This window comes from Micromys minutus (genome assembly GCF_963924665.1).
Source record: "Micromys minutus genome assembly, chromosome: 1".
Taxonomy (NCBI): Eukaryota; Metazoa; Chordata; class Mammalia; order Rodentia; family Muridae; genus Micromys; species Micromys minutus.
Genome location: NC_137969.1, coordinates 136,044,886 through 136,058,212, shown reverse-complemented (window position 1 = coordinate 136,058,212; position 13,327 = coordinate 136,044,886). Strand labels below are relative to the sequence as shown.

At 35.8% G+C, this 13,327-nt stretch overlaps 1 protein-coding gene across 24 annotated transcripts in view; it reads right to left on the bottom strand.

Annotated features, from left to right (window-relative positions):
* The window catches only part of ADGRL3 (adhesion G protein-coupled receptor L3), a gene marked incomplete at both ends in the record, with an annotated part of 454,743 nt that overhangs the window by 53,805 nt on the left and 387,611 nt on the right, over positions 1 to 13,327 (bottom strand). For all 24 annotated transcript variants that reach the window (XM_080935836.1, XM_080935841.1, XM_080935830.1 and 21 more), the window contains 3 exons: positions 1,007 to 1,103; positions 5,827 to 5,952; positions 10,504 to 10,672. In XM_080935836.1, coding sequence (XP_080791962.1) covers positions 1,007 to 1,103; positions 5,827 to 5,952; positions 10,504 to 10,672 — 392 coding nt within the window. The remainder of the gene's footprint in view (positions 1 to 1,006; positions 1,104 to 5,826; positions 5,953 to 10,503; positions 10,673 to 13,327) is intronic.

The following is a 13,327-nucleotide window of genomic DNA, read 5'->3' as shown; positions in this document are numbered from 1 at the left end:
AACTGTAATGTAAGTGTGTTTTCTAACACTCACTCAAACTTTCTTCATTTGTTTTATGGCAGCCAAGTTATTTCTGATCCCTTCCCTCTATCTCTTTCTGTTGCTGTCTTGTCTGTCTCTGTGTCTCTGCCTCTGTGTCTCTGTGTCTCTCTCTCTCTCTCTCTCTCTCTCTCTGTCTGTCTGTCTGTCTCTCTCTGTCTCTGTCTCTCTCTCTCTCTCTCACACACACACACACACACATACACACACACACACACACACACACACACACACGAGAGAGAGAGAGAGAGAGAGAGAGAGAGAGAGAGAGAGAGAGAGAGACAGAGAGAGAGAGGGAGAGAGAGACAGAGAGAGACAGAGAAACAGAGAGACATGATCGCTACTTCTCTCACACAAAAATGGCAGATTATAGTAATTCCTTGTCAAAGTCTATGTGATGATTTTGGAGCGTATTATCCACAAGTTTTACAAAAAGCATCCTCCCCACTCACGATAAATTATAAACAATCATTTTCACTCTTAGCTCTTTATATATCCAAGACTGTCTGGCTGTATCCTTTGATACTAAGGTGAGAGACAATTTTGACTGATCTTGCCCCAACTATGAATTAGAGAGTATGTTTTTACTTCCACAGAGATGATAAAATTGCTTTATACCTGGGACAATTGGAGCTCTATGAGGCTTAGCAGACTATATAGCCAAGTAATTCCCCATTTTCAATATGTCCAATGAGGCCTAACCTCCCACCAGTTTATAACAGTGGCAGATGATTGGGAGAAGTTTCTTGTGTTATAATTTCTCTCTGAGAAAATTTCCTGAAAATTCAATATTTAAAAAAAAATCTATGGATAAATGAAACACAAACTGTAATCATCAGGGTTCAAAGCCTACAAGATTTCATTGTATATGGGACAAGGGTCAGAACACACATAAGTTGGCAATGCATTTAAGAACGTCCTATGTTCTTCAGGAAAGCAATGACTATGAAACATCGTTCCTAACTACCTCTGTTGAGTGATGCTGAGCTGTTTATGTCTCCAGTGATGAAGGAGGACTCTGACTGCTTCCGGACTGTGTCATTCCACATTCTCCGAATCCGGCTCTGAATCGAGAGGGAAGAAGGAAAAAGAGCTGTGAGGAATCGACATTTCACACACAGTTTAAATAAAGGTCCTTTGGAAGCTAGAAGAGGTAATCACTCCTAGCATCTAGTGAGGAAGTCTTTAGAGCCACTTCCAATGCAGTGGCAGAGAACATCAGAAATAAAAGGAGCAAAGCTATTTTCATGTCCTTGGATATTTTCTTAGTTTCTCATGGCATAACAATTAAACTGCAGATAACAGAAAAGGCAAAGCATGGTACCAGTGCAACAATGTCAAACAGAGATGTATGCTACAGAAAGCTTGAGTTACAAAAGTATAGCAATTTAAGAATTCAGACTCTCAAAACAGTCCACTAACAAAAGAACACAGAATGCTATTGAAATGCTAAGCAAGTTACATATTCTGTATGTCTTTCAAGGAGACCAAACACATTTCAGAAGATTACATACCTCCTGACTTTCCTTTTGAGGAGTTGAAAAGGAGATGTCTCAACTGTATTCATCCCTTCCCAGTAGGAAGCTTTACAGATACCTGAAAAGTCCTCCTTTGTGACTTACATTTCTAAATTTAAATTTTAAGAGACAGATTCCCCACAAAGCATGTTTTAGCCCTTGGGAGACATTTTCTGTTTTATTGTGTCTTGCCATTTTATTAAATTAGGGATCAAAAATATGTAGATCTTCTGAGGAGGGAACATCATACTTCCAGATGTGGTTTCAGAGATGAAAAGCTCAGTAAGAAACTTTGCTGCTACTAAGAGTGAACCTAAACTCACTAGCTGGTCCAGCTATATTTAAATAGTAAGGAATAGTTAACCTTAGACTCTATGACAATCATTCAAGTCATACTTTTCACAGACTGGAGTCCAGATATGTGTATGTATGCATATATGGCACAACTCACCACCATCAGCAGGATAGGTCTTATAATATGAAGGTGAAAAGAGAAACACAATATATCCATCCACACATTATAAGATATTGACTTGGTAGAAAGATTCAGAAGGACAGAATAAGATGCATGTAAGTGAAGAGGTGGCAATGAAAGAAAAGATTGAGGAGAATTTGATGGCAGGAATCCGGACAATGTAGGGAAAACAGTGTGAACAGTCTGTTTCCCAACCTCTGTTGAACTAACATGTGTTCTTCCACTTAATATGCTTCACAATTTCATGCTCCTTACAGACAGTTGTTTTTTATTTTTAAACTGCTATATAGTAAAAGGGGAATGCATCTAAAATGCATAAAATAAACAATGAAAGACAAACAAGGAAACTATCACAGGCTCATTGATGTGAGAACATGCTGCTGTCCAAAGTAGAAACTCTCCCTGCATATTAATTCTACAAATTATTCTTTTAATTGATGCTGGCCTGATTCTCATATGATTCATGTTTTATAAGGTTTTACCACCAGGAGGTAAATAAATGGGACCTAAAGGTGAACTTTGACTCTTGTTTGCTAATCACATCCCTCCAAAACTACAGTTACTGTCTAGTACTTACTACAAGTGTGTAACATTTTTTTTCCTCTTTTCCTAGGCCATCCCTTCAGCTTTTTGAAATAATGAAAATAAAATCTAAATCCGAATCCTCTCACCAATACTTTGGAACATATTTCTTGGCCTTTTTCAAATCTTCATCTTCTATCCTTTCTCAGAATGACAGGTTCTCTCAGTCTCAGAAAACTTTCTTAGTTAAGCTAATGAATTTCTTTCTATTGCTGAATTTGCTAGTGTTTTTGGCCTCAAGCGTCATATTCTGAGTTTTTACTTACCCTCAACTGTAGTTTTCTGAAATCCCTTCTCTGACTGAGAATGCTGTTCAAATGTTTACAAGAATACTAACCTTAAAAAACAGTCAAACAAAACCAACTTAAAAAAAAAAAACCAAAAGCAAAACAAAACAAAACAAAAAGCCCAATCTTTCTTAAGAAGTACATCGCTAGGCTCACACAGAGTCTTAAACAATATCATGTATTCCTTCTTTTTATAGCAACTCTCAAATCCTGATTTTATATTTGTTTTTTCTTTGCTAATAAATTCTCATTAACAACATGAGAATGAAAGTTCTAGAATATAATGGAAGTTATATTCTTCAGTGCATGAATTAGTATCCCATTATCAGTGTGCAACATGCATCTCTATAGACTCCAGAAGGCATCAGTTTCACTGGGTCCAAAGTTATGGATGGTTCTCAGACGTCATGTGAGTACCTTAAACCCAGGCCATCTGAGATAGGAGTGAGTGCTATCTCTCTGCTCACTATTTTGTTTTTGTTGTTGCTGTTTATTTGTTTGTTTATATCAGACATGCTATAAATATTTAACATTTATGTAGGGCTTTAGTGTCATAATAAAAACTGGTATTATATGATGTATAAAAGAATATAAAACTATGGTAAAACTTATGTTTGGACTAAATCTTAAGATTTATGGCTATTAAGATATGTAAGATAGCCTGATACATTTTGGAAGTTATAGGATTCTTGTTAAAATTCAGTAGGTATTATATTAGACAGACAATAGGATTCTAGTTGTATTTGCAAAACCAAAAGTCCACTATGTTAAAAGATAGTGTCTATGGGCACCATTGATCTATAAGTTCCCATGGTAACTAGGCCTGCAGGTCTATAATCAGTTCATGTGGTTAAAGTAACCAGTTATGTTTCTCTTGCAAATGAATTTTTATAAATACAAGGAATTGATTTAATTAAGATATACAAAGAATGGTTTATGTAAACTTAATTTATAAAGGTTTGTAAAAAAAATCCAATGATAAGTGACATTTGTTGGGATTGTAGCTAGGAGGAACACTCATTCAGCATGTGGTGAAAGGGCCTTGGTGTGACATAGAGCATTTAAAAAAAAAAGATTTAAAAAAAAGGGTAAAAAAAAAAGAGTGAAAACTTCATTGAAACTCTACTTATCTACTTAATTTAAGCCTTCCCTAGAACAATCTAGAACAATAATATTTTCTACTAAAGTATAGAAGATTAGTTTGCCAGGCTTCACATAAATTCACTAAAACCCACACAGTCCTATATTGTGATCTGCGGAGAAAGCAAACACTTTACCTAACAGCTTAGAAAGTGTCCTTGGTCAGGGACAATTTAGCAATGTCTTCTTTTTTTTTTTTTTTTTACAACTTTCTTTTAATAAACAGAGATACAGGTACAGATTTTTAAAAGCATTTTGCCATAAAACTATATGAATATATTTTTGTCAGTACTCGATTTTTTTATAGGTTTGATAGTATGCATTGAAATCTTACTAGTTAAAATGAGCATAAAGTACATGTAGAACAAAATGTAACATGGAAATAGTCAAAGTTTCTTGCTGTGTATAGATTCAACATAATGATTTTTAAATACCAAAAATTGCCACAAGGCTATCTTCCTAGCTCTTGAGTTATTAATGATTTAAGGTCTAGGTGTACCCCACTCTGAGAGGGTGCTATACACTTATTGTTTTTTTTTTCTAGAAAGGACTGAGGCTTCCACTTTTTGGCCTTTCTTTTTTTGAGCTTCATATGATCTGTGAGCTGTTTCTTAGATACTCAGAGCTTTCTGGGGTTAGTATCCAAATATCAGTGATTACATATTATGTCTGTTCCTTTGTGACCTGGTTACCTCACTCAGGATAATATTCTCTAGATACATCCATTTTCCTAGGAATTTCATAAATTCGTTGTTTCTAATAGCTGAGTAGTACTCCATTGTGTAAATGTATCACACTTTCTGTATCCATTCATCTACTGAAGGACATCTGGGTTCTTTCCAGCTTCTGGCTATTATAAATAAGGCTTTAGCAATGTCTCTTAATGGCCTGTGGAGAGTTATGCCAGTGTTGGTTCGGTGATGTTCTTCACAGTTCATTTTTTAAATGTATAACATTGTGGGAATTACAATTTTTTTTTTACTAAAAATGCCATATTTTGCTACTCTTCTATCCAATATTGTTATTTCATTGTTACAACTGTTTGAGCTACGTATATTTCTGTACACCACATGTGTACAGTGTCTGCAAGGGCCAGAAGAGAGCTTTAGATCTCTTGGGACTGTGAACCACATGTGGATGATGGGAACCGAACCTGAGTCCTCTGGAAAGTGCTGTATTGGTTCAGTATGTAACTGAGAATTGTAGCTATTGAACATCCAAGAAGTTTGAGGATCAATTTTCATATTTCCAGATTAAATTTCAGTTCAGTAGGACATTCTCTTGTCATTAATAATTATTTTAAACTATAGATTTTAGAATCTAAGCTTTCATTTTAATCTATCTTTTGGGAAGTCCATGCATGCCTATAGTGCATTTTGATTAGAGCTAGTCTTTACTCCCTGCTCCAACTTTTCCTAGACATTCCACCATGTTCCCTTCCAACTGTTTTTGTTTGTTTGTTTGTTTGGTTCTTTTACAACCCACTGAGTCTATTAGAGCTGCCCATCCATCACATGGGTGTTTGACCATCTACTGAGCATGTGTGACATACTGAGAAATGCACTATCCTTAAAGTAAACTGAATTCCCTTCCCTATCAAGCATCATCTCCAGACAGCCCTAAAATCAGCCCCACCCACATTCTGTATTTCCTGCCAGTCCCATTAAAACCAAACCTTTGATGTGGCAAATATTTGAGATAAAGGTGATCACAAAAAAGGCTGCGACTTAAAACTGACCACAGGGGAAAGATATTTCAGCTCAGAGAGTCTGTCGTATTTATTTACCTGGGATCCTGTGGAATACCGTCCTGGGGTTCGAGAACCAGATGTTTTCCCTGAGCCAATCGAACTGTCCGTGCTTTTCCCACTGCAGCAATGTGTGCGTAAGCATTTCCCATACTCTTTCCGCACCTAGCCAAGGAAATGTTCACTTCCATTAGAGCTTTATCCATTTCAGTTAGGAAGTAAGGAATCATTTGGAAAATTTGTTTCCAGCAACATAATTACTTCCCAGTTCCGCAGAAACAACAACAACAAAATGTTAAGCATCTATTTGCCACTGCAAAATAGTTAGATTCGGAGCGTCAAATTTCAATTTCACACTCCTGGAACCTTTGTAAATACAGATACTTCCACTGCCTTAGTAATACTTAGGGGTATAACTTTGTAATTCAAAGAGTCCACATACCTAAACGTTCAAGACAGTTTTTAGCTTTATTAATTTTCTATATAGTGACCTATTGGCTCAACAGTACTTTCAGTTCTTTACATAGAAATTTGTGAAAAACTCAAAAAGAGTGAGCTAGAAAGAAGAGAGGAAACCAAAGAAAAGAGAAGGGTATAATTTGATATTAACTGTGCTTGGCTAACCAATTCTTCTAAGTCTATATTGCTTGGGATTATTCTCTCTAAAAGGTAAGTTTGAAAAAGATAAGAGAAGGCAGCAGTCTGTTCTAACCATATGTGACAGACAAAGAAACATCTTAGTAGAATGGTTACTAAATAATTAAGATGTGCCGGGAATCGATTATTCTTCTAAAAATGTGGCAATAATTGGATTATGACTTGAGGATCCTTAAAAGTAATTCTTAAAGAAAGATACGTGTTGTAGAATAGTTTGGACATCTGTCCTAAATTTGGAAGCTTCTTTAAAAACTTTGATGTCCTCTACTCTTATTCTCTCCATCCAGTGCACCCAGTCAATGACTGTTTTCCATTAATCTATAGTGATGTCTTTTATTGGAACAACTATTGTAGTAGAACAAGAAAAAGAGAGAAGAGAAATTTGGAGAAGCACTCTTCTTCTAGCTAACAAAGAAGCATAGTCATAGGAACTTGTTGCGAACTATTTTCACTTTATAACAAACACTGACTATTTCGCACTGATTTTTATAAACAACTGCGAACCTAGAGATGCCTTGGTCCCCAGCTCCATGCCAGCTGCAGTGCCACAGAATTCAACAAGCCAGTGCTTTTGTGCCCTGGTATCATTTAAGATGTTCAGCATACGCCTTAATGAACATGGGCTATCTACTCTACTGCAGGGCACATGCCATATGAGAAGGCTAGTTTATTTCAGTGTGACACAACCTGGTATACAGATGACAGAGAAGAGCATAGATCTTACAAATGCAATAATTTTTCCATACTCTCAACTAAGAGTCAATAATCATGGACGCCCCATTGAACAGGTGAATTCAAAGGAGTCAATGACCAATTTTAATGCTACCAGTATAAATATTTTTTTAAAAAAATTCTAATATAGATCATAGAATCTATATTAGAAAATAAATTTGAACTCAACAATTTTATTTGCTCTTCAAGAGCCCAATGAATCAACAGGTGACTTTATAAATAAAGAAATCCCCAAACTGGATATTACATGTTTATTTTTAACCAAGCTACATAAGCAATTGCAAGATCAAAGTTGTACTGATGAAGTTTACTCTAAAAATTTGTAAAGAATTTTAAATGTATTTTCACGAAAACAAAGCCAAGTACTTGGCTACTTTTGTAAAAACAACCTCTCCACTTGCTGATGCTGAGCCATTCATGACAGTAAAAAAGGATGCCACCATTTCTTTAAATTGAAAGAAAAATTATTATAATTTATTTTAAACACAAAGACATGTTTGCAATCATGGATCAGCAAATATATCCTTAAGCATTAAGTACACTTTAGCCAATATTCAGTGTGAATTTGCCCCCAGGAAAGTTCATCTATTGTAAACTTAATCCCAACATGAACATGTTAATGTTATTGGAGGTAGAGTCCCTAGGAGGCCATTAAGGTTTGATGAGGTCCTGGGATGGCATAACTACTCTCTGGGAAGAGAAAGGCAAGACTGCAGGCTGTTTCTTCTAGCTTGTCCTAAGAAGCGTTCTCCGATGTTATAAAGGATAGATATATACTAGACAAGTATAACAACTCAATTTGGGCTTATCAGCCTTCAAAGAAAGCAATAAAGAAAGCTTAATCTTTTATAATTATCTAGTCTAGATATCAAGTGACAGCAACAGAACGCAGACTAAGGTTTGGAGACAAGACTCATTTTCTATGTATATGCTTTAAGTTTTAAGCATACATATTTAAAATCTATTAATCACCATCAGTTTATTGGAAAATAAAAGGGAGCTAAGTGAATTCGTTCCAGGAGTCCTAACTTCCTGAGTTCTGTCTAAAGCAAACTACACTCACTTGATACATATAATTTAAAAGCTGATTTGTTAGATGTGATAAATATTATTAGAACTCTATTGGTGGCTATGGGTTCTCAGGTACATGAGTATCATAAACCTTGTTTATTTCAGTCATGTCTTTATGTAAAGTTAGAAAAATAAAAGGAATAAGTAAGTATGCTATAAAAATTTGCTAATAAACTACAATCAGATTAGTTTATTTAGAAAGTATAATTTTTTTAAAATTTACTACTCAGTAGGCAGTTTGTATTTTAACATTTAAAATTTCTATGTCTTCAAGTTTTTCTAATGCATGAAGTAAAGAAAAAAGAGAAGTGTGATCTGCAATTTGCTATTCATCAAGATTCTATTTGCTTACTATTGACCAAGGTCTCTGATTCCTAAGGATATTTTCAACCTTTCCCCTTATCTCCTGGTTTGACAATCACCTTTCTTTCATATATGACAATCCCTTAGAATCTTTTATAGTTTTCTTCTTTCCAAATTGACATAGCCTTCAGAGCATTTAGCCTCCCAACTTCCCTCATATCCATTAAAATGCTAATGACTGTGCTTTCAAGCTTTCTCCTGTCTGTCTTTAATTTAATGTGCAGTCTTTATTCTTCTATTCCTCTAGTACTTCTTTCTTTCTCTTTCCTTACCATTTGCCCGTCTCTTCTTTTTTAAACCCATCCACTGCAGCTAATTACTATCTGGTGGCCACACCCAGTTGCTCTACTTCTGGGTATACACACTCTAAGCTAAACTGTCTTTCCCAGTGCCCTGACAAGTTTAATTGGTACCATCTGTGGAGTCCTGTCTTATGGAAAGTGAGTAGAAGTGATATAAGCCACATCCAGATGGTTTCTACAGGATTCTGTTTCCTTCCCTGATTATCTACTGGATATCTTCAGCCATGATGATAAAAAAATTACGTGTTGAGGACCGCCTAGGCCTTTATCTAGTTGAGTGCCTTCTAGGGGTATGTCATTAAATGGAGAGGTGAGTGAAAATAACATACAATGAGTTGAGCTACGGAAATTCTGAAAATATTCTCATTTAACAGACTTCACTCATTCAACTCTAGCCTGCCTTTGGAGGTGAATTTGACTCCATCAGCACGAAACTCATCCTTTCTAACAGGTGAATGACTGACCATTAATTATTACTCCATTCTGTATTAGTGACCACCGGAAAACTTTCTAGACAGCTAAAATTGAAACGCAATAAAATTATTTTCTTCTTGTCTTTCTTAAGAAGCAGACATGATCTCAAAGTCTGTTTGAGATAGTACTTTGATTTTAAGTCTTGATTAAAGAATCGTTAGAGACAGAGAATGTGAGCCTTCATTTCTGCTGTTTTCCAAGATGGAAGTCAAGTCTTATTGTTACTTTCTGAACTCAAAAAATGAGTCTTTCCCTTCACTTTTAGAGCCACCTTTTGAAATATTGAATAAACATTTTTATCACCTCCATGTTGCCTGTGTGGAAACTGGGAAAATGAGGAGGTTTATTAACTAAATAAATATCAGAGAGGCTTTTACATGGAGGTCCTAAGAACAGAGACACAGACAATCTGGTCAAGGTTCCATGTGACACAAAGACCTACAGCAGTACTTTCTGGATAGAGTCGAAAAGTATGGAATGGGAACATCAATCTTATGATTGAAAAATGTGAAACAAAACATTAATCACTATATGAAACAAAATACTTAATTACTAAAAGTAGCTTTTTTTATTCCAAGGTTAATTCTGAAAAAAATAGGATTAAAAAAATTTCAAGCCCACAGGTGGAGATTTTTACATCTTATTTGCTTTGGAGACTTATGGAAAGCCTTTCCTTTTAACCTTTGGGGACTTGGGTGCTAGACCCTGGTCATTAATTATGGACACCAGAATACAGACATAGGTGGCTTTATAATGAATTATTTTATTTGCCTATCAATATATAAAATTAGAAAATAAGCTTTTTTCATGATTTACATTGAGAAATTACTTTTTAAAATACAACTTCCATTTTTCTCCCTGTAGATGTGCACACAAGTTTGCAAGACTTTACATTCTGAGCACTGCACAGATAATAAAATATGTTTTCTATAACTTGAAAGCTGCCTTCTCAACTCTTACGATTCTATATTGTATATGTTGTCATTTTCAGTAAAAGTAAATTAAAGAAATATTTCATTTATAAAAAATACTCATATGAAGGATCCACACGAATATGGTAGGCATCTTTTACTACCAGGAGATACATGCCATGTGATGTGGAAATACGAAAGCTTACCTTTTTCTGTAGGACACAGTGGAAAATGAATATAAACATTCCCTGTAGAGAATTGAAAATGGTGAAGAGATAAGCCATGATGACTGTGCTTTCGTTAATATACATGAGTCCAAAGGCCCAGGTCAGTCCTAACAGGCAGAGCAGAGCTATGGCACCTATAACCCATGACCTGTGGAGAGAAGAGAAAATTCAGGGTTAGCAAACAACTAGTCCTGAGTCAACAGAAGCCATGTCCTCTCAACACTACTGACACTGAGGAAAAGGCTATGGTAGGTTTTACTGACAGATAATGTGAGACACGTGGAAAGAGCTCGAGGATTTTGATGGGGGTTAAGAGTTCAAACTTGAGGGGAGATACATGAATGGAAATGTCATGAACAGAGAAATTCATTTAAGCAAAAGCAGATTTGTGCCATCGATTATTCATGTACTTGTACTGCATATGCAAATGGTATGGATATGTAAATGGGAGAGGAGAGAAGGCTTTGAGGATAGGTTCATCTTCACCAGACTACTTGGTACTTCTCTTTGAGTGCAATCAATCTTTCAGTGCTTCGTCTAATACATTTGTACGCCATCTTTTTTTCCAAAGTTACTTTCTTTTCTGATCAAATTATTATATTTGTTGGTGAAAAAAGAAACAAAAAGCCCCAACTCTGACTAGAAGTACCTAGTACTGGAAGCCTTTTGGTTTTGTTTCCTTTCTTTCTTTCTTTCTTTCTTTCTTTCTTTCTTTCTTTCTTTCTTTTTATTTATTTTTTTTTTGAGAAAAGTTTTCTCTGTATACCCCTGACTATCCTGAAATTTTCCCTGTAGAACTGGCTGAACTTGAGCTCTGAGATCTTCCCACTGTGCCCCCTGAAGGCTCTGATTAAATGCTTGAACTACTGTCATCCAGCTGAAGCACATACTTAAAAGTGATTCCTGATATGTGGAGCAAGCAGTCACAGGCTACGGTAGGTTAAAAGAGAAGGTTCCACTCTAGTGGTAACAACCTTTTAGCCTTTGGTTACTATCTTGTAGATCATATTGGTCTAGGTTTTCAAAATCAGGCCTTTATTTGGAATCTTAATTGGCTTAGGATATCTTCATCTCTTAGAGTATCTGCAAACTCCAGGAAGAGGGTGAAGCTGAGAATGGGGATGGAGTGGTGTGAATGGAGTAACAGAGCAGGAAAGGTGAGCAGCTGCCTTTACTTTGCTGCTTCATTTCCCCCAAGATGCCATTTTTAATGGTAAAAAATTGGTGATAGGAGCTCATATATTTGTGGTCATGCCACACATTTACTAGAATTGTAAGATGAACTAATTTGAGAGATGGGCCTCTAGTAACTGGAAATAGAATCCTTCTCAACTTGCAAGTAGGATGGAGAATGACCAGGAAGCATCCAAGATCTCCACACATCCATATCCCCACCCCTTGCTATTCCAGGAACCTTCCCTTGAACACAGCAAGTTTACATTTCTCTTCAGTACTCTATTATCTTTCATCTTTGTTGTCCCAGAAGAAAATATTTGGGAGCATTGATTCTTAACAAAGGGAAAAATACATAATTCACCATAATCTGAATTTAAATATTTGTTTTTTTAAACAGATTTTAATACATGGTCCAAGAGGCTTAGTAAAATGGTTTGTTTATAAATATTGTTATTTTTCTTCCACACAATCAGGCATCGTATTTCAGATTTAAATGTCCACTAAATGAATCAGGTTTGCTGTAAAACATCAACATTGTTGAGTCAGGGAGGTTTGCTCTTGCATTTGGCACATTTGCTTATATGAATTAGAAAACACCTTAAATGTTAATACTTATTTCACAACTGAATTCCAAAATATGGCAACATACAAACAATAGCTCTTGGGTTCTTCCAGATATCAGAAAAAAGGGGGGGAAAGTAAATGGGAAGAATCATCATCAAATATAGGGAAAGTATCTACTGAGATTTAGAGACCAAACAATGTCACAAAATACTGAAGTCAGCTATTATCCAGTAGAAAACATACAATGGATCCAAGGGTTAGATGGTCTAGAACTGCTGTGAGCTCTGATTTCCAAAGAAGAAAATAAGAAAAAGCATGAAGCAGTAAGTGTGATGGAGTCAGGAAATGGAAACAAAGGACTCTTCACCAGAAGAACAAACTGAAAGTCTCTAGCAACATGGCCCACAGGTAGCCAGTCTTATTTGATTCTTGCAGGACAAATCAGTTTTACAGTTAAAAGCAAGTACCCAATTGTTACCATTAGTTCTCCACTTGTCAGACTGGTACAGACTTGTCAAGTTGTGTCAAAAAATTTCAATGTGTGCATGCGCAAGGAGAATATATCTCATGATACAGTTGTCAAATTTCAAAGGGAAAAGTTAGCATATGTAAAATAGAATCTTTAAAAGTCTCTTTCCCCACTTTTATAGATATAGCTAATACAGGAAATCACTGATACTAATTGTAACTGGATGGTTTCATATCCATAGAGTTGTTATAAAGGTACATTACTAAGTCACAAGATATTTTAATACTAATGATAGTGGAGCACACAACAGGAATTTAGATATATCGCAGCATAGAAGAAGATCATCATTAAGGAAGATGTCTATGAATTACAAGTCTGTACCACAGGGAAGTGTTGCTACTGAGGCACTATGGTCGATGATAGAATCCCATCAGTAGAAGTGAGGTAGGATGATTTTTTCCTTTCTAGCAATACTCTTGTGGAATTTTGCATGTACGTTGTATGCCAGTGTCTCCTGCACAGTTTGCTCTTCTGCCTCAATATGAATGACAGAAGCTCTAGTGATTTCTCAGTACTGATCTGACAGCTGGTTCA